The sequence below is a fragment of the Solenopsis invicta genome, chromosome 14 (assembly GCF_016802725.1).
Source record: "Solenopsis invicta isolate M01_SB chromosome 14, UNIL_Sinv_3.0, whole genome shotgun sequence".
NCBI classification, from domain to species: domain Eukaryota; kingdom Metazoa; phylum Arthropoda; class Insecta; order Hymenoptera; family Formicidae; genus Solenopsis; species Solenopsis invicta.
Genome location: NC_052677.1, coordinates 17,197,821 through 17,219,855, shown reverse-complemented (window position 1 = coordinate 17,219,855; position 22,035 = coordinate 17,197,821). Strand labels below are relative to the sequence as shown.

At 33.6% G+C, this 22,035-nt stretch overlaps 1 protein-coding gene across 1 annotated transcript in view; it reads left to right on the top strand.

The window, feature by feature from the left end:
• Window positions 1–22,035, top strand: part of LOC105207673 (protein sickie) — a 200,428-nt gene that overhangs the window by 4,310 nt on the left and 174,083 nt on the right. Inside the window, exon 2 of the mRNA XM_039457302.1 lies at window positions 13,884–13,981. Coding sequence (XP_039313236.1) covers window positions 13,916–13,981 — 66 coding nt within the window. The 5' untranslated portion in view covers window positions 13,884–13,915. The remainder of the gene's footprint in view (window positions 1–13,883; window positions 13,982–22,035) is intronic.

The window sequence follows — 22,035 nt, the reverse complement described above, 5'->3', positions numbered from 1 at the left end:
AGTCTTTATTCGAGTTGAAAAAAAGAAAACATTTCAAAAACAGACTTCGTCGGTAGGCAGGCGGACGCGTGTCGTCCATCGACGCAAAAGGGTTACGGATATACAGGGCGCGTTTATTTTTGCACGTTGATCGTCAACGTAAACACGAGACCGTCTGTTCCGGCGCTTCTATCCGGTTCGAAAAACGATATATGGCAGTTGTCCGTGCTCGTTGATCCACTTTATTAGATAGGGATACTTCGATCAATTTTCGCTACTTGAGTCGCTAGGACATTTGATATGTTCTCGTGAATCGGGAAATCATTGCAGTATAAAAATGGATTCTTTTAGCTTCCGGATATAACATTTTTATTTATATAATTAAAGGAAATGACGAATTTAAAAAAATTATTAATTTAATAAAGTTACTAGTTTAGTTCCTATAAATAATTCCAGATTTTAAAGAATAATTAGAATGCATGGCTGTGAAGGAAATGTTGACTTCCTTTAAACAAATTACGATAGATGTTTAGCAATCGCGTTTATCAAAATTCATTTATAATTTCTTCATGCCTGTTTCAATTTTTTTACTCTTTTCATTCGCAGTGTTTTTTCGTCAATTAAGAATCGTTAAGTCAATCGGCGCGTTATTAATTATCCCGCGTGTTTGATCACAGGGAGGAGTGACTCCCTCCTTCGGAGATCATTAATCTTACCCACGTTTTGTTGGACGAAACAACTCGGCGATCGTGATAATTAAATGAAAACATGGCACGTGCTCGACAGAGATTACAAATGAAACTCAACTATTTAATTTGTATCAAATTATTAAAAAAACAGTGCACACTTTAGTTAATATTTTAGATGTTTCGAATTTATCGTATTTTAAATATAAAAAAAACAGGAATTTAAATATTATTTAAATCATGTACATACAATTACTATTCATTTCTAAACATAAATTGTATATAATTTTATTATAAATTATTAAATACACATTTCTCTAACTTTTTTTTATAAATGTCTACAATTTAAAATTATATTTAAAAAAGTATCACGTTATTTTTTATAAACAAAATTTTGGACAAGTTTCTTTTTTAGTCTACTATATTTTGATAAATATTCTTTCTTGAAAAAACATCGCGATCTTAGGCCAGACCAGAAAAAAATCAGAATTTATCGGTGACGTTCATCGTTCCGTTGAATGTGTAAAGGGATACTAATCGCCTGTGCTGCACAAATATTCTTTCCCCTTTTACGAATTAAAACAATATTGCCAGCAATGTTTTTTCGTCGCCCGTTTATGGTCGCGAACGTTTATACACGATGTTCCTATTAATTTACTCGTATGACTCGCCACTAATTTTTAGAGACCGGATATTTTCTCGTTTAATTGCGTGAAAAGCGTGAAACTGCAATTTGCGATGGAATTACTGCGATTTTTATTACGGTTTTAACAGTACATCACTTTGCGACGTCGAGGGCGCTTTTACTTTTCGGATGTAATTTCAATGTCTTAGTTTAACACATATTTGTGAGAGAATTTTTTATTAAAAAAAATTTATCGAAGTAATAAGTAAAGTGTTGAGTTGTTATTCATATTAAATGTTGGCATTGTTGGTTAATTAAAGATATACATTAACATGACAATAATCTGAGAATAATTGTTAAGGATGTATGTATGTGTCATATGTTTAAGAGTTATTTGACTTCTTGTTTATTATTGATTCTTATGTAAAACCGCGTTTCGCAGTATTTATTCAAAGATGGGAAAGTAGCATTACCGATTACTTCGAAATTTTTACATATAAAAACTCTAATAAATATTAGTGCAAAAATTTATTTAGATCCACTTGTTTAAAAGTTCTTTATTGAAAACTACAGCAAAATATAATAATTTTCAATACAAAAATTATTATAAATCAAATTTTTTATCATTTTTTTCTTTACAACTAGTTTCTGGACCAAAATTCGGGCATTTGCGACCCAAATTTGTTGTTACTGATTAGGAAAAAAAGAATAAACCTAAAGAAGCCTTCAGTTTTTAAATTTCGATAATTTTTATTTTGTATTGTATATCCAAAACAAAATGTTTTACGGATAACACGTCAAAATTTTATCTCGTAAAATGTCAATGACGGATTTCTTTGACGTATGTTTGTTTTATTCCCGGCTGTGTATCGTTGTTTATATTGATATAAATTTAAATTTATACATCGGACGTTCTGTGGAAAAAAATCGTTCGCTTTCTCGCATCAGGTCGCGGGTTACGATTTTTCAGTTACTTCGAGAGAGGAAAAAGCGATCTTCCAGCTCGAACATTTAACGCATCCGCGTTAATTTGTTAGATCCCCATTGGAGTGTTGTGTTTAGGCAGAGGATGGCGTGCTTGGCGCACATATTTAACGGCTACGCATTAAACACACTGTCGCTGATGAATGTCCCGACATTCGTCTGTGGCATAATTACCAGGGTACAATCCTCCACCCCCTCCGGAATCTTTCCCCACCCTTCTCGCGTTCCTTCGCAAGCCCCAGTTGATATACGTCTTTGAAAACAAAAAATCGTTTCTGCAATCATTCTTACGTATAATTATATTATTAATGTTAATAAAATTTTTTTCAAAAATTATTTATTGTATACGTAGAAAATCATCTTGACACATATTGATATTTTTTAAGAAAGATAAGAAAAAAGAGACAGATTTCAAATTAAAAAAAATTTTTTAAATCAGAAAAAAAGGTCTGAAACGTATGTTAATATTGGAGAAAATTAAGTTTTTTTGTTGACTTCTCATTTCTGTGTAATAAAGAAATTTAGTGTTTTACTTAAAATAGCTCGTTTGTCCGTTTCTAATTTACTCTTTTTTTTAAATTGCTTTTGCATATTACGAGTTTAAAAAGTTTTCAAATCGCTAAAATAATTTATTTACCAGGAACAGATTATTCCTAGACAATCCTAGGCCATAATAAAATAGGCTCGCACGACGAATGTTTAATTGCCGCAGGAGTAAAGATTAACCGTTGATATATGTCATCCGCATACACGTAGCAACGGTGGCACACGTCTCCAGGAATGTGTTGAGCATCCCCGGGCGTTATATGAGACTAACGGGACTCGCGCGGCACGAATTGTGAGCCCAGCCAAAGGTTACGACATCTTATCCCGATCGCGATCGTGCCCCGTAGCTATGTTACTGTATATCTCGTTCCCTCTCCGTATCCTCTCGGTTATATTTTTAATATTCAAAGGAAAAGTTTAACCCTAAACGCGGCTGTAAGGTTTAGAGAGCGCAGGAGATTCTTGGAGCAGATAGTTGGCAACATGATCGCAATAAGGTCGCTGAAATAGATAGGGACGAGTTGACGACGTTACCCAGTGCAAAATGGTTTGTATCTCGAGTATGAAAATTTAATGTATTAACATATTAATATTGTAACATATTACTATTTTATATTAATAAATGTAGTGATGTGAACGGCATCTAAAAATTTTTTCCATAAAAGATTTTTTTCCGCTACGATAAACTAAAATAATAACATTTAAAAAATAGCATTTTGTCATCATCTGGGGTTTCACTGACTCGGCGAAAGGTTGAAACATAGGATCATAAATTTGAATTAACGAAGCATATAATTTCCTCTAACGATGTGACAATTGGAAATGTCGAGTTTCTATCGAAATCAGCGTTTCTTTTCGGTTGTGACATTTATCTTTCTCGACACCTCCATTATGACCAGCTACTTCAATATCGTGTTAATATCCTGTCTCGGGTCTTTCGAGAATGCTCTTAAATTATTATCGCTTCTACCAGAGCTCTTTTCAAGCGAATTCTCGTAAATCATTTTTTCGCTTTTTGCGGCGTGTTAATGGTATGATAACTGTCTCAGCTGTATATATTGACATTAGTGCATGTGAAAAATTCTGATAACGTTCCGACAAAAAGCATCGAAATTTTTCTGAAAAGCCTTTTAGACAAATACGATTTTCCAATTTTTTTTTTTAATGAAACGTTACATTTTATATTACATTTATAAAAGAATTTTTTATTAAAATAAGAAAAAATCTAAACTAGAATTATTATATAATTAACTCTCATATATTTCGGCCCTTTGGCATGTCAATGAAATCTTAGATGATAACAAAGTACTAATTTTTAAATTTTATTTTATTTTATTAAAGTCTATCATTGTAAAGAAAAAAATTTTTATGGAAAAAAAATTTAAATGTTAATATATCGTGACGTATATTAATATATTATAATATTAATATATTAATACATTATATATTATAATTAACTCTAATATAGTTTCGGTTTTAATTATATAATTATAATCTCGATTGTTTTTGATTACATTCACACACATACACAAGTAATAAATGTTATAACATTGAAAACGTAACAATTTACACGTTTACGTATGCATTTGCATTGTAGTATTGAACATGTCAATAAGAAAAGTCATGTGAAAGCCTCGAATGTGTAAGAAGATGCTGTTAGTGATAAAATCTCAAAGCTCATAAAATACCACGTCGAAAAGCACTTTAGTAAAACATCGCGTGAGCGGGTCTTTACTCCATCGAGGAATTGACGACAACGGTGTATTTAATGATACGCATAAACAATAGTGACAATGCTTTCCTTCTCTCTTGTGCTACAGAGATACACGAGCGCGCCACTGGCACTTTATGGACCTCGTAAAACGATAAAGACATCTGTATACGTTGCACAGTAGGTAGTATCATACAAATAGTCCTGACTCGCGAGCCTCTTAATGCGCGTGAGGCCCAGAAACTGAAAGATCAGGCTCCCTCCTCGGTAAAAGCTATTCTATGTGTCTTTGATGCAAAAATTTAACTTTATCTTTATAAATTTCATATTATTTTGTATAATAAATTTCAATTATTTAAACAAAATGAAGGAAGTTTTAATTACATTATTATTTCAATTTATATTATTATATATTTACGTAATGTTATTGATTTTATAATAGTGTGTTATATAAAAGTATTATTGGAAAAAAATTTAATGGTCACTTAGTTAAAATAACATTACAGAATATTTTTCAATCTCAATTTTTTGAGAGAAAATTTTTTATAAAAATTTTTATAAAAATATATAAAATTTACATGTTGCTCTTTGTTCTGAATATTGAAAATTTATTTTGTAAAGCTCACACATATTATAGTTCATGATATCGTTTACCTGAAAAAGGAGGTCATCAGGGGTCGAAAACACGTTGGAATCTCGGGAGAGCACGTGAAAGGTGGGAGGGAGAGGGGGTCAACGGTTGAAGACTTGGCTTTTAAATCATCGTGGGATGAGTCGACTCCTTCACTGGTGGTCCCCGCTATCACGCGGTCGAGTTATTAACGACCTGGGTCTTCAAGTAAAGAACCGCCCTTCGCGGCCCTTCGCGGCCCTTTGTGGCCCGTCGCAGCTATTAACCGTTTATTTATTTGAAAAGTTTTATACCCGTGTTACACCCGTGCATCACGTAAACAACTACTGTAATTCAAATATGACACTACGTTTACACAATTTATAGGTTTATTACAATAAATAATGTCGAATTTTTTAAATAGATTTATTGTTACATCTAACAATTAAATTTTTTTAAACGTGAAAAAATAATTTGATGAAAAATATTTAGGGTTGAAAAGATTTAATTAATATAGTTTTTTTAGTTAAATTAAGTTAAAAAGGTGATGGCTTATAAAATTAATTCAGTTAAAATTATATGAACAAAAAACTAATTAGTTAAAAGTTACGTTAAGATAAAATTAACTTAAATCAAAAGTTAATCTTGAAAAGCGTTATTTATATTAAATTAGAAATTTCTAAGTTTTTAAAGTTAGATTTCTTAAAACAATTATAATGGATTATCAAACAAATTTAATATTTTATTTATTTTTTTTAAATTTTTTCTTTTACCTAGTACTCTTAAAAGTTAAATTTTTAACTTTTAAGAAAAAAGTTAATGAATTGAAGTTTATGTATTGAAAAAATAACTGGTCAAAATTAAAAATTAAATAATTTAAAATAAACTATGTTAAGTAAAAAGTTATTACTTTTTTAACTTTATTATTTAATTTTTCACTTTCTAACCAATTACTACTCAACCCTGAAAATATTTAATACAGAATTCTAAAAATTTATTATCAATAAATTATCGATGAAAACCAATAAAAAAAGGACTTCAAATAAATATAAAATTCAGACAAATAATAATAATTGCAATATAATATACCATTAAACTTGTTAAATAACTTAACATTTTACAATTGTGCATTTTATAATTATTCGTACCTCCTACGAGATTAACATGGGTAACAGAATAATGTCAAAATTGTCAATTAAGTACATTATTATTGCAAAGCCAAAGTCATCATTATTGAGGGCTGTCGTGCAATTTGCTTGCGATGGGTTTATCCTCAGGGAGTTACAGTGGGGAGGGAGGGAAGTCCGAGGCAGAGGGCTGTTCACGAGGTTGCATCGCGTGTCCCGTGGTATATTCGCGAACTGCTCGGACTACAAAGGTTAAGCGAGATAGAGATAACTTCTAATTTACTCGCTTTGGGTACGTTTAACAGGTATCTTGGGATGAACACAAGAACGTTTACCTGCGATGACGCACACTTTAATATATTGTCCTCGATATCTCGATCAGGAAACTACCTTCCCAATTTCTTTCTCTCTTTCTTTCGTGTTATTTTTTATCTCAAATAAAATCACTAATTTTATAATTTATCTGGAAAATTTTAAAATAATATTCTAACAAAAAATTTTGATTTATGATTTAAAAAAAATTGAAAAAGCTGACACTTAATTAAATGCTGTAAAAATATATTAATTAATCTTCTCAGACCAGAGTCATCATTAATTTGAAGAATTCTCAGAATTCGCTCGATTGCAATTAGGTCTTCCTTTCCCCTCGTTAGAACGAGTTATCCAAGTGCGTGCTGCGCGCGAGATCGAAATCGAGATCGACTAAAGCGGAGCGGGATAGGATAGATCCGATAGAATTCATTAGAGAGCCCTGTTTCGCAAACATCGCAGGACATCGGATGGGGTGGAGGCTAAAGGGTGTCAAATCAAATTTCCCCGCGGGAGGAAGACGGACATCCGGCGCGTGCGGATCAATCGACCCTTCCTCACCTTCTCGTTTCTTTTTCTTCTTTATTTTTGCGTCGCTGTCTCGATACACTGATTCCGCCATCCTTCCGAAGGTCGCCGACGGTTAAATAAACTCCGAGGTTCCGCGAGCGGACCTTTCCGCGAGTAGGAAAAGGAAGCAGGATGAGATTGGCTGCTGCTGGGGCGGCGTCGCCTCTCGTACGGCCCTACGTAGATAAATGGTCTGTTACTCTGAACTTCTCTGATAGAGATATTAATCTTTCTCAGAGCACTCCCTGCCCTCCACCTTGCCGCCCCCTTCTCCTTCTACTATTTCCACGTTCTGCAGCGGTGTCCTTCTGCTTTGGAGGGTCCTGTTTTCCGCTCTTTTCTATACTGATCTCCTTTTCTCTTTATTTGTCTATTTTCTCGGTTCAACGTTATTATAAGAGATGTATTTAACACTTGAAACATACATGATTTCATTTCTGTTTAATAAATAATTTGAATAAAGAAATATGAGAGAATGTTATTAATATTTTATATAAAGTTATTTAAATTGCAAAATTATTTTTGATAATATCAGAGCATTTATATTGATTAGATTTTATAAATAGATGAAATACCTTTTGCTTAGATACTTATTTTTCTCCTTTTTCTTCAATTTTTCTCTTTCTTTATAATTTTTCGTTTTCACATTAATATTTCTGCTGGTTGGTACCCATATCTTTTTTTTAAAATTGTTTACCTATTCTAGCAATATTTTCTAAAGCATTAAATTAATCTTTGTGTTATATTTATTCTTAACGTGCGAATTCGTTTCTAATAAATTCTTAATACTTGTAATTAATAGTTTCTGAGATATTTTGTGCCCCGTATTTGTACATTCATTCTAGTGTATTCATTTAAAGATATCATAAACTTTTCCTCCAGTCCTCTTTTTTCCCTCTTTTTCGTTGGTGCTATGAAAAGTGGAATATCATATGTCTACGTCAGAGGGGTGGAAAGTAACGCAAGGGCTCACAGCTTTGATGAAAGTCAACTTTCTACGCGCAAACTTTCGGCTTTTCCACCCTGTGGAAATAATTCTTGGCCCTTCGATGCAGCCTCCTTTTTTTTCATATATTACATGCCGGTTATCCTCGCAACAAACGTATCCTAGCGGATTACGTACAAAAGAGAGAGAGAGAGAGTGAGAGAAGGGAGAGAAGAGAAACACACGAGAGCACTCTTCTGGTTTTAAGCCGATGTACGGCAGTAAACAAGGATTTCGCTCTTCTGTGATTTGTGATTCTTCTTTTTGATAGTTCTTTTTTAAATGTACACTCACACGCGCACGAAAGAAAAGCGTACACGAAACAGAATAAAATCGGTTGTTCTATTAAAATTCTATATATAAAATTGATTAAATCACAAGTTTATTTGATGAAATATATAATCTAATTAACGTATCTGTGAGAAATGCTTAATATACATAAATACTTAACGTGTAATATACTTATATACTTTATATATATTCATAAATTAAATTTATTGTTTACTAAATTAATATGTATATAAATTATTTACATACATATTTATTTAAAGTTTTAGTGAATAATATTTTTTTCTTTTTCTCTCCCTTTCCTTCTTTCAGAATTTCTCAGGGAAGTAATATCTTACCGTTATAATGAGTTTTCGCACGAAGAGTTCTCACGAGGATACCGGGACAATTTTGTTTGCGTCACTGCTAACAGGTCAAAGGTCAAATTGAATTTTTGCTCTTACTCTTTCCGGTTTCCTTTTTTTTTTGTTTCATGTACGAAAATTCGCTGAAATCAATTTAGTCTTTTCGCAAAACAAAAAATTGTAGAACATTCACGAAAAAAATATACATTTTGAAATAAGTTAACTACAAAATTGTGTAATAAATTTTATATATTGTTTATTATTTTATATATCATTGAAGACAATAATTAATTCTTGTTTGAAAAATGAAAAATGAAAAATCTTCAAGGCAACATGCCAAATATTCATAAAAAAATTACACAGTTTTTAAGAGTAGAAATGAACAATTCTTTTTCTCATAAGAATGAAATTACGATGAAATTACGACAACAAAAAATAACAAATTTAATTAAACCAAGTTTATTGCATATATCTTCAAAAAAAGCATCCACACTTTCCTTAATGCAATAGAGACGTTGAGATCTAAAAGACTTGTTAGAAGCGAAATGTCGATACCATTTAAGAAACGTAAGCACGTCTAGCTCGAATGTGCAAGCGCGACACACACCTCGATATTCACGTATACGAAAACGAGAGGGAACAATATAGAGTTCCATGGGGTAAAATGCACGATGTGCTACGGTGCGTGGTATCGCAGCCGAGGTGGGGACAGATCGATAGCATAAGGGGCCTACCAGACCTTATGGTGCCTCCTCCCTCTCGTCCTCCTCCTCTCTTCCTCTTTTCCCTCTTTCTTCTTCACTTTTCTCTCCCTGTGTTTCTCTTCGCCTTGTTTCGGTCCGCGAAATTGACACGCGTTTTGCGTCGCGCTCTTTGCACGGGGGATGAGGAGCCTCCTTAAATGAGAAAGAAGGATGGAGGACAAGGGGCTATAGACATTTTATTCATCCTTTCTTCTTCTATTAATGAGTCGTTGCTCGCGGTCGATTTCACGGAATTTCGTTCTTCTCGCGTTTCTCCGCTTCCGGTGCGGGTTTTCTTTCAGTCGAAACTGCTCGGGGCCGTTTGAACGAAAGAGCTGAGGTTGAGGAACCGCAAATTGCGCTGGGAACATGTGGCGTTGTTGCTTGTGTGAAAATCGATATTAAATGCAGGAGGCCGATGAAAGGGTGAAGGGGGGAGAGAGAAAGAAAGAGAGAGACAGAAAGGCTTTTTTTTCTCGACGGCACTTCACTTTGCACGTGCGAGCACATGTTCAAGGTGTCGATCGGGGAGCGTGGTTCAACCCTTGCAGCATGCTTTGTCACAGGAAGCAGCAATGATAATGAAAGGAGCGATTAATTTAAAACTCACCAAATTAAAATTTGCAATTTATATGTAATTTATATATAAAAATAATTATTAAAAATGTTTTGAGGGGGAAAGGGTTCTCATTGGCATCATTGTTACTTTAGATGCTTGCATTATTTATTATTAAATTAACTTTCAATTTAATAATGTGATATTAGTATTAATTGCTTAACTTAAAATTGTATTTTAAGACTAAACATTTATTCGGCGCGCAGAGTTTCTTAAAAGAATTTGAAAAATAATATTTTTCCGACCATCACTTTTTACGTATCCAAACACGTTCTATGCAATTATAGAAATTGTGATCAACAAATCATAAAAAGAAAGGGATTTCTAGATCTCTTCGAACAATCGCAGCGATTCCTTCGATTTTATGGATACGAGAAACGATGCTGGGGGAGTCGGTCGGATATAGTGATTAAAGCGATACTTCCGGTGGTCGTTATCGAGCCGCAAAGATAACATCGCGGGCTTTCGATCACTGTCAGAGTGAGCGTGCACCCGAGGAGGAGCAATACTCGTACCGATGCATCGTTGGGGTACGACAAACCCCACTTCCGAGACTTCCCGTAACGATTCTCTCTCTCTCTCTCTCTCTCTCTCTCTCTCTCTCTCTCTTTCCTCGAGCGATGTCGCTAATTAGATGCACGACTACATCGGCCAGCGATAGACGAAGAATAATTAGCGCGAGCAGGAGCGGGAGAGAAGGAGATTCTGTCTGAGGAGGGATGATAAGGCGTCGGGGTGATAAGAAATTCTTAGGGAATTGGACGCGGAGATTTTGGTGAAGTATGGCTCAAGTACTAAAAAGAAAAATACGCGGATTTTAGGGATGAACGAAGAATTTTTATTTTGCGTTGATGCGAAAACTTGTGCTATGAAATTGTTATTGATATAATTTTCCTAATTTATACTCGTTCGATCCTTCTATACTGCGCGCTTTACAGCATAAATATGTTGTAAAAAAAGATAAAAACGATTCAATATTTTCACAATATTTTAGACATATGTATGATACTTGCATGTATTTGATTAATAAATGATATGTCCTAGACACGTAATAAAGACAATTATAATTATCTATATATAACGCGTCGCGTTATTTTACATGTAATTATTCTGGATTAAATATAAAATTGGATGGAATAAAATTATGTACAATAGATTGAAGGATCGTCTTGTTTAAAGAGATGTACAGGGTGTCCGTAAAATCTGTTCTCATCGTTATATTTCGCAAACGATTTAAAATTAGGATAAACTGCGAAATATGTTTGATTGATCATTTCGAGGAGCTACTCTTTAATCGAACAAATTTATTTCACGGTTTTTCATAATTTATAGACGATGGGAACAGGACTTGTAGACAGTCTGTGTACACAAATGCGCGCATAAAAATGAATAAATAAATTTAATCAGAATAAAAGTATAATTATATCTCTCGTGGAATGTAGAATATTCGAGACTCCCTTCGACTAATCGAACATAGAGGACAGGAATGGAGGGCCAAGGTCTGACGGAGAGAGTAATGTAAGGTCGTTAGTTTCCGGTCGAACGTGCTCGTAGCACAATGGAGTGAGTCTGAATTGGTCACGATGTACGGGGTGTCCTGTCGGTGCTGTCTAATGAGCCTCGACATCGTCGCACTCCCATGATACCTGGCACTCTCGTATTTTAATGCACTTCTCGTCGCTCTCGGCGAATCGCCGCCATATTGTACGTAAATGGATTAATGGCATGTCGAACGATTAGCTACGGTATCGGTTTTATGACCTTTCATAGACTTTGAGTTTAGGAACATCCTGTATCCTTCGTGAACTTTAATATTGGGGGAAGATGAACATGCTTTTCAGATGATACAGTTATCGAGGTGATTAATTTCTAAAATAATTTCTGTGTAATTAACCTTCGTTGAACCAGGCAGGATGTGACATCATGCACTCCAGCAAAATTTAAACTCCTATAACTTTTTATTTTTTTTGTATTTTTTTGTTTTAAAAGATTAAAGAGTTTATTTCCTTTTTATTATTTTGCTTTATTTCTATATCTTAAGGAACAAGAATCGATGTTATGACAGGGGAATTACGGTTGTGCTAAATTAGTATATTTATGCTGAAGTATAGCATAGGGTAGCATGGGGTATGAGATGCGCTGCATGGTTTCCCATGCTGATTTTTTTCCACCTGGTTTGTGAAAGGTTAACTTCCTTTGAAATATGACGTTTAATTCCTAACTCATATTTCAAAATTTTTAAGATTTCTGATGAATTAATTTTAATTTTACGTAATGAAATGAGATAAATGCCTAATATAAAATATATTTGTTCTTAATGCAATTTTGTAAATAAAAATTATTTGTAAAATAAAATATTTTATGAAGTAGAGATGCATTGAGTAAAAAATTAACTTGACTAAATAGTTCAACTTGATCAAATTTCTTCAATTCAAATATTTGTACTTAAGTTATGTACAAATTGAATTGAATTTCGTCAGTTCAAGTATTTGTATATTTAAATACATACACACGTAAAGAAATTTAATCGAGTCGAACAATTTCGTCAAGTTAACAATTTTTTTCTCAGTGTAAAAAAATAATATTTTAATTATGAAATAACAGAATTTTCTTATTTGATCGATTGGGAGTTTGAGAATTTTGAATCTATGTCGGAATTCGAGAATCACGGATGTTATCGTCGACATTGGTATCGATCGCTTAATGGTGAGCGGACGCGAGAACAATTGTAATCGTGGATGATCCGCCACTACGCCTGAGTACCGTGTGTCCATTTGTCGCGCATTAACAGTGTTTATGCTCATAGCCAGCGGGGACAGTCCGCGTGCATCGTTAATCACGACGAATTTGCTGTGATTAATTATGCTTTTCGCCCGATTAGCTCTCTTCTCTCATCTCCCGTCGGTTCTTCGATCTCACTCTTCTCTCTCCTCTTTCTCTGATCTGTATCACGGTAATATTAGAAATTTATTTACGAAAACTGCAAAAAGAATTAAAATCTTAGAATTTGCGTGATTATTTTTTGATTTTTAAGGACAAAATAATACAAATCAAATTTATGCATCAATTTTTTGTTTAAATTTTCTTAATTATCTCAAATAATTTGTCGCAAGAATGCAACTCATATCGAGCAAAGAAATTTATCGGCGATGAAAAGATGAAATTTTCACTCAATGGCTAACGAGGAAAATAGCCTTCGCGAACGACGGCTCGCACGTTTTCCTCGGAAAAAAACGTCGGCGAGAAACGGGGTGGATCTCTGGAAAGAGAGATTGAGGGAGGGAGGAAACTAGAGAGAGGTCGTCCTCCCTTCGACCGGATATGTCATTTGGTACCTGAGTCACGTACCTCTTCGTATCGACAGGCCAACCAGCAGCCAACCAGGAGGTCTCCACTCCACGTCGCTTCTCGTCACTGTGCGCGATTCTCGGTTCAGGATCTCGGCATCGTGAAACAACCGCGGACACTCCTTTAAAAAACCGTTTACCGTCCACCGAAAATACAATGCGCCTTGAAATAGATGACGATAAAATAACTTGGACAGATAGCAATTATTTTATATTTCTGGAATGTAATTGCTTGATAAAAGAATTTATCTTTTACCATCTATTTTTAATCTTGATTAAAGTTTATTTTTCGAATTAGATTTATAGATTAAGGATACACTTAGAGAATTGATAAAGAGATGCTCTTTAAAATTCTATTTATAGAATAGGATTATTTAAATAATTTAATATTAATTTAGTACTATTTGTTATAGGATATCAGGTGTCTCGCAGTGATGGTACAGCGATGAGCTTGCAGGTCCAGGCACCAACCCAACGCCCTGCGAGGTACTCCCCTCAGGAGACCATCAAGGTAAGTCTGTAACCAAATGTTCTTTACTAAATAAGATGACAAGTAAAATAAATATGAGTGTGCGCGGACGCGCATCTAAGAAGGAAGCGTTGCATCAACAAGCCCAAGTATTAATATGTTTAATTCTCTTTAAAAAAAATAATGATATTGTAAAAAGTATTATAAAAATGTGTTGTAAAATGTGACAAGAATACGCTGCGCGTTCACTGCCGTGTTTCTTGATATTCTCGTCGATATTTTACAACACACGACATTAAGATCCAAATATATTTGAGAAATAATCTAATTGCCCCATTTTACGATTTTTATAGTAAGGAGAAGTTCCGTTTAATTTATGACATTTTAAAAAGATTTTTGTACATTTTCCATTTTAAAAAGGGTTGTGGTAAAATTTACAAGGATCCTCCTTTTCTTTTATAAAATTCCATGTTGTTCAGTGACGAGCAACATTTATTTTGCCTTTTTTTCGCTGTACATCTCGTCTTTTTCTGGACGATAATTAACAGCGGAATTCGCTCTCACGATGATAACGTGTGAGCCATGCTACGCCCTGTTTGCAGCCCGTGTCGAGATTAACCCCTCACGGCTGACTGTACACGGCTTGTACCACTCGCGCCATAAAAGCAGCAAGAGAAATAGAAAGCGTCTTCAGAGTCTAAAGTAATATGACTTTGAAGTCGGAATAAAGAATATAAGTGACGACACTTATTACATAATGAAATGATATCTACGTAAAAATTAGAGAAACTCTCGAAAATTATAAAATTAGAAGATTTGACAATTGCGATGTTTCTCATACATATTAAAAAATAGATCAATCGAATAACCAACATAAAAGTAATATATCAAATTAAAATTTTATATAAATATTAATATATTGTGTTAATTTGTGATTTACGTAATTGATTATTTACAAGGTAAATCCGTTATAAGTACGTATTTATGTTTAAAGAGAGACAACAGAGAAGACGCGACTCGCATAATTTTCTACGCGGACGCTGCTGCTTCTAATGATGATCATAATTAATATTCCGCTCCATACAACGATGACCTTGTCGGACCCTATGCGTAGTCAGATAATTTTCCACGCGGGTGCTCTCGGTCGTTGCCTTCTTTTCAGCCTCCCTCTGACGTCATCCCCGTGAAGAACTTTGTGAAATAAACGGGGTAGGTGTAAATGACAAAAACTCCTAGAGCTCATCGGGATGCTGAGTGCTCTTAGTGAAATTTGATTTTGCAGAATTATAATGAATCCGTAAGAAACTCGTATGTTTAACAATTGAATTATTATTGTCAGACTCGCGCATGTTGGGAAATATGAACACTAGTAAAGAAAATGTTTTATTTTTATTTATTTTTTTTTAATTAAGAAAGAATAATAAATTAATCACCGAATTGTACTTTAGTGTGGAATAGTATTTACATAAAATAGTCTTTATTAGTTTAAAAAGAAAAAATGAGTGGGACAATTTTTTTTTTGTAATAGATGAGGTTTATAACGGACACTTTCATAATTATGAAGTTATGGTTATTGTGGTCGGTATTATCGGTTGTTTCAACCTCCTACATTTTCCAACCCCCTTTGACTTGATTTATTAAAAAGAAGAATTCACGAGGGTCGAAAATTCGGCAAGGTCGTGCGTGGGAGATTCGCAAGAAACTCACGGAGGTGTGTGGCAAGATTCTGCAAGCGTAAGCCAATTTAGCGCGTGCTAACCCTCCATCTCCTATTCCTTCCGTCTCTCCTTGTAAAGTCCAATTTACACCGTTCAGTTTCAAAGAATCTATCTTTTGTCATCATTATTAAACGTTCCTTTCGCTGAGATTTTATAAAGAGATAAAACATTTACGTATAAACGTGGTTTAAAAATGCTTCCTGGGTTTTGGAAAAATTAAAATAAAACGAGTTTTACGTTGTCCTGTAATTAAAAATTTGTTTTTTTTTTAAACGATATAAAATTTGAGTCATACATTCACATATAAAAAGGAATTATACATTGAAACATGACAGATAAACTCTTTAAATTATAATTATCGCGTTCGTGATTATTTATTTATTACATTACATAAATTGCACGTTTCCGAAGATAATTGTTTCGCAGAAGCACTTTTTTTTTAATTTGAATAGTTTATTTGAGATGACAGAAATGAAATGTGTGAGATGAGCTTAAGTTTGCGTATCGTAGTGCGCGTCAAGATAGGCGTTATATCTTTAATTATCCGCGCAGTCGAGGGACGAAGGAGGACTCGAGGGAGGCTACGAGCACTACCCAGAGGGTTGCAAAATGGTATCATCTCATCCTCATGACCGGGGCGTGGCTGCTCTTGGCCACCGCCGGAAATCTCGTCTTCCTTCCGCTTTTTACCGAATATCCGTATGAAGACATGTTGTGCCTAAATGACGTCATAAACATAAATATATGACAAAATTTCACATTGCATTTGAGCGACATTCTTGTATCATTTCCAGTTAAACTCAAGAATCTTTTGGAGCACTGAATTTTGCTGAAAAATTTAAATGATAATATCATTCGCGAAACGAAACAAAAATCGAATAATAAATCACGTAATTTTAGCATTTTATATTTAAAGATGTAAATTACGTGTATGAGAATTAGCTGATAAGATAATTAAAACTTCGTCGGGGAAGTTTATATCATCAGATTCTCATTAACTTGAAATTCTTGAGGATCTTTGTGCCCCAAGATTTCTTATTACCAAAAATAAGCGGGCGAGACACCCTATACATCTGTAACCTTAATTCCGGCACGCATAAATGCGCATAGCAAAAGATCCTAGTTTCGGAACAGGAAACCACCCCTCGGAATTTAACGGGTGTCAACGCGGAAGTTATTGCGGGCGGGCAAAGGGGGTTGGAAAGCCAACTTGAGGGTCGGTACTCGCACGATCCCTCGGGCGTATCGGCGCGCGTGGTCAGGCATCGATTAGCCATTCGTGAGGATCGAGTCCGTATCATTCTTCTTCCCCCTCTCGCTCTCGATATATATCGCGGCTTTTTCTCTCTGTCTCTCTTGCAACATATTGCACACAGCCGGAGGGCGGTTATCGTCGATATCGCGTGAAACGAGTTCCGAGATATCGTCGTAAGACTTGAGCTTTTTTTTTCTTTTGTAAAGCATCGATTAGACCAGCCTCCCCCGGGCCATCTGGTTTTATTACTCTTCTGTAGGTATTTCGAAATATTAAAATACTATAATAATAATAAATACTATAATAATAAATAGTAATATGTAATTATATAATAATTTTTGTAATAATTATAGTATTGGACAATTGACATTTTAATTACAATTGTTACTTTTTAATAATCATGTTTTAATAGATATAAGAATGCTACCAAAAATAATGATTTTAAAAATTTAATTAATAAAAGATATGTAAAAACTGTTAAATACGTATAGATGAGTAAAAACTGTCAAATGCATATAGATATTAATACATATAGATTTACTCTTCTCTATCTCGTAGCATGTACTCGAAACTCGAAACTTGAAACTTTGTGAGTCTTGTGGTTGATTTGGCAAGTTTAACTACCGAAATTCATGGTCGACCAACGTCAGTTACCGTCTGTCCCTCAGAATTATTAATTAGATGCGAGAGGAACTAATTTACGCACGCTGTTCCCGAGGGTTGCAAATCCACATGTATATCTTCTCTTGGCTAAATTTCTTCGCCAAGATAAGATCTTCGGCTTAAGCAGCGCTTGCCCTAACGTTAATCAAAAGGAATTGTTGATATTGAACCACTTTATTTGTGTGCGTTAAATTTTGTTTATAAATATCTAATTTTAACTAAATATTTTAGAAGTATTCAATACGTTTTTACACGAAGAAAATTTTTTTTTAAGAAAAAATTACATTTTGTTAAAACCATATATTTTAATGCAAGTATTTGTTTAAATAAAAATATTTACTTTTAAATAAATAGTCATATTACTTTAAGCCATTTCCGATTTTTCGGACTTTCGCTTTAAATATATGATTTTGTATTTTTACATTCTTTTACATTTAAATAATGTAATGATTTTACAAATAATCTAATAATATTATTAAACTTAATCAAATTATTTTTTTAGATGAAAAAAATCTGATCGTCTTGAATATAAAAATAATCTAATATATAATATATTAATAGTAAATATTTTCTAGAACTGGAAGAAAATTACTTGATTAAAAATTATATGTTTATTTTATTTACATACATATTTCAATTAAGAAACTTTTCAATAAGCTATTAGCACTCACGGAGTAAATAATTTTTTTTTTTAATAAAAATTTTCTGTTTTAAGATATTTTTTCTCTCAGTGTACAATATCTAATTGTAAGTATTTGTATCAAATATTTTTTATAATTATTATTAAATTGAATTTAGAAAATGGTATAGAATTTTATTAATCTGAAATGCGTTCGCGTAATAAATAAAATGATGATATTACATTGCAATAAAAATTGTCTGCAAATTTATCGCATTTCCATTTGGGGCACTTAACGTTATTTCGACAAATCGTTCGAAGGATTATGGGAGCCGTATACCGATGCACGCAGGGGCACATTACGCCGTAAAATCGCGCTCGCGATAAGGGCGGCACCCAAGTTTTTCGCAGCCGAATTTTCCACGCGCGTGGTCACGTGGCACGATAAGCCTTTAATCGAAGATTAATATTACCGGGGTTTGACTGTGGAGCCCCTGCGTTGTCACGCATCGCGATTAAGAGTCGACCTTACGTGCCAGGCTATTTTCTCTCTCGCTCTTTTTTTTCTCTTTCTCTTTTCTTTCTTTTCACCCTATAGGCCGAAGGGTCTCTTAAATCCGCAGAAAGAAAAAAATTTATCGCTTTTGAATTGTGGCTCCGTTTTTTGCGTCAAGAAAACACAATAAATTATAAGTTTCCGCTCGCAAGTGATCGTCGGTTAAAGGACGATCGTAATTCAACGGGCTATTAATTACCGTTAGGGTGAAAAAAGTTTACATATACCCGATAAGAAACGCGCTAATTTCCCCCCTATTAGATGCGTCGTAAATCGTCGGTCTTACGACGGCTTTATTAGCACGCATATGTACGCGACGTCGTTTCGATGGCGCCGTTGATTTTCGTTTTCAATGCGATTGCGAATATTTCAATTAACATAAGATATTTAAATTTTGTTCCACGATATTTTATTATTTTTAAAAAAGCGATAAAATATCGATTATAAATATCTTCCGATATTACGATTATTATAACTTATTTAATTCTTTTGTCATAAAAATTTCAATCCGATTTATTAAATCAATTTTTTATAAATAAATTTTCTTACATTTGTATTAGAACACATGATCGTATTTTGAAGAGAAAAAAAGAAAGATAAAGAGAAAGAGAAAATACAGCCCTTTTCTTTCGTGTTATCAGGTAGAGATTTCTAAATCAAATACTACCGGGTAGAAGTGGTTAGTTGTTGAGGTGCACGACACTCGAGATGGTAGTAATTCTCTGTCAGTCGAACAGCTCAATTTCCTTGTTGTGCCTTTAACCCTCAGGAAGCTAACAGGCTAACGAGTATAATGGGTCATCTGGAACACGAAAGCCTTTTTCTAATCGGAATGTCGAATATCTTTGTGATCGTTATTACTTTTGCATACTTAAGTTTTATGTCACGGCACGCACGAAACAAAAAAAAAAGTTTCCACGTTATTGATTATCTTAGCATAAATGGCATTACATGATGTCATCTATAAAGTCAATATATTTAAATGTCAATATATTTAGATATCTCGACGAAGTTTATATTGACGAAATTAATTAAAGATTTAATTATCTAGCATTCAGTTATTTTTATATATAATAGGTTTTCTTTGCTTAAAAATTACAGAGAAATAACGCAGTATATTTTTTGAAGCATGTTTAATAAAATATAAAATATAAATTTTTCAAATATTAAGATGTTATTCCAATAAAAAAATCTTTTACTGATATTATGTAAGAATAATTTTAAGAATAATTTTTATGTTATTTAATGAAAGAAGACTAATTTTTATATTTATGATTTAAGCATTCTCATATTTAGTGTATGAAAAAAAACTTTATTTAGATATTTAAAGTAATAAAATGTATTATTTCTCTATAACTTTTGACAAAATTAAACAAAAGTTTGGAAGCTTTGAATAATTTTGAAACTTTGGACTTAAACTAGCATTTCGTGGCTTAAGCTATCCCTAAGTCTCCGCAATCCGAGCAATCACATTTAGATCCCAAAGAACGATCGACGGATCGTCCTGTGGAACGCATCCTCGCCCGAGGAAGACGATGACGACGACGCGTGTAACCCTGAGAAAGTTTCCATCCTTTAACTCTGCCACCCCTAAGAATTGAGAATCGATATCACCGTCGCTCGGTGTGGCGGAGTTTCTGCAACTTTGCTCCGGGTTAGGGGGGGAGGAAGGTTGAAGCGCGAGAGGGCTAAAAGGATACCTCCAGACCTGTGCCTCCAGAATTCGGGGGTTTCACGATATTTATGTGACAGCAGCTGTAGGCGCTCCAACCCCTGGCTCAGGCTGTTTCAAGGCACGGCCTGTTTCAAGTTCTAAGCTTCTTCGGGGCCAGGGTGTGCGATGAGGACGAGGGGCGGCAGCAACCCGAGAAATATCACTTGTACGGCGCAAAAAATTGCACGAGATCCGAACCCTGGTTTGAGAAAGGCGGACCACGAAAAATGGTACGAAAACGTTTGCATTCGCGTCTTTCGAATCGTCGTTAATCTTCCAGAATTGATTAAATCTAATAAATTAGAATAGAAATGAACATTTATAAAAAAAAGAGTAGAATTTTAATTAAGTTATAATTAATTAAGTTATATCGTAATTTAGGAAAATGAGAAAATAATTTTTTCTAGAAGATATTAGCAAATTTACTCTTTAAGAGATATAATGTCGAAACGCAATAAATTAAATAGACACGTTTAGTATTCGAATGCACGAGATGCTCATACATTTCGGTTAAAAGTAACGAGGGTGATAATGGCCAGAGCTTGTACCTCGTTTTCATATGATAACGCTTTCTTAGTGGTCTCATGAGAATTAATTCAAATTTAGCCCTTAATCCTCAAAGGATAGAAAGCGTTTGTTATTTATAAAAGATTATTTAAAATACGATATATTAGATTTTTTTGTTGAAAACATTTAAAATTTCTTTTAAATGATCTTGTCATTACATCACAAGCTTTAACAATTATTTTAATCATTCTTAAAGGAGAAAACTCCATCAGCAGACAATAATTTTTAAATGTTTTTTTAAATATTTATTCTTTATTATAACGTTTTTTAAATATTTAAAAAACATTTAAAAAATATTGTTTCTTTATAGAGAAAGAATATAAAATTGATTTGTAAAATAATGGTTGAAAAGAATTATATCTTTTTTTCAAATTTTTAATAGTATAGTATTTCATTTTATTTAAATAAGATTCTGTTTTTTTATAGAATTACATTTTTCTTTAATTATTTTCTGTTTTATGATCTGTCTTGCTTCAGTGAGATTTAAATCTATTTCATTTATTCGTACTTTGACTAAAGTAGTTTAGAATATGTTCCAAGAGATAGGACGAGAGGAAAGTTTCTTGATAACCCGGACATGGATCCGCCCGGGGGTTGAATTACCATTTTGAGAGGTCGAGTGGCGAAGGTTACGCGGATAGGATGGACGCACGTACTACGAGTTGATAATGATATTATAATTTGATAGCCAGTCGCGTGCGGATAAAACCTGAGGTATCTCATTAGTGCGTAGCTCAATTAAGAAACTTTTCGTCGTCAGCCAAGATAAAAATTTCGGTTAATATATCCGCATGACTTGCATCGTTGCACTTGCAGCAAGATGTCTGATATATTTTAAATAGCAGAATGTGGAATAAAGAGAGAGAAATAATTAATAATCCAACATATATACTGTGATAAACTTTTGTTTTCTTTTTTAAGAATATTTTTGTATTTTATAATTTATTTTACTTTTATTTTTATAATACGATCAGAGAATTTAATTTCTAATAATATTATAAACA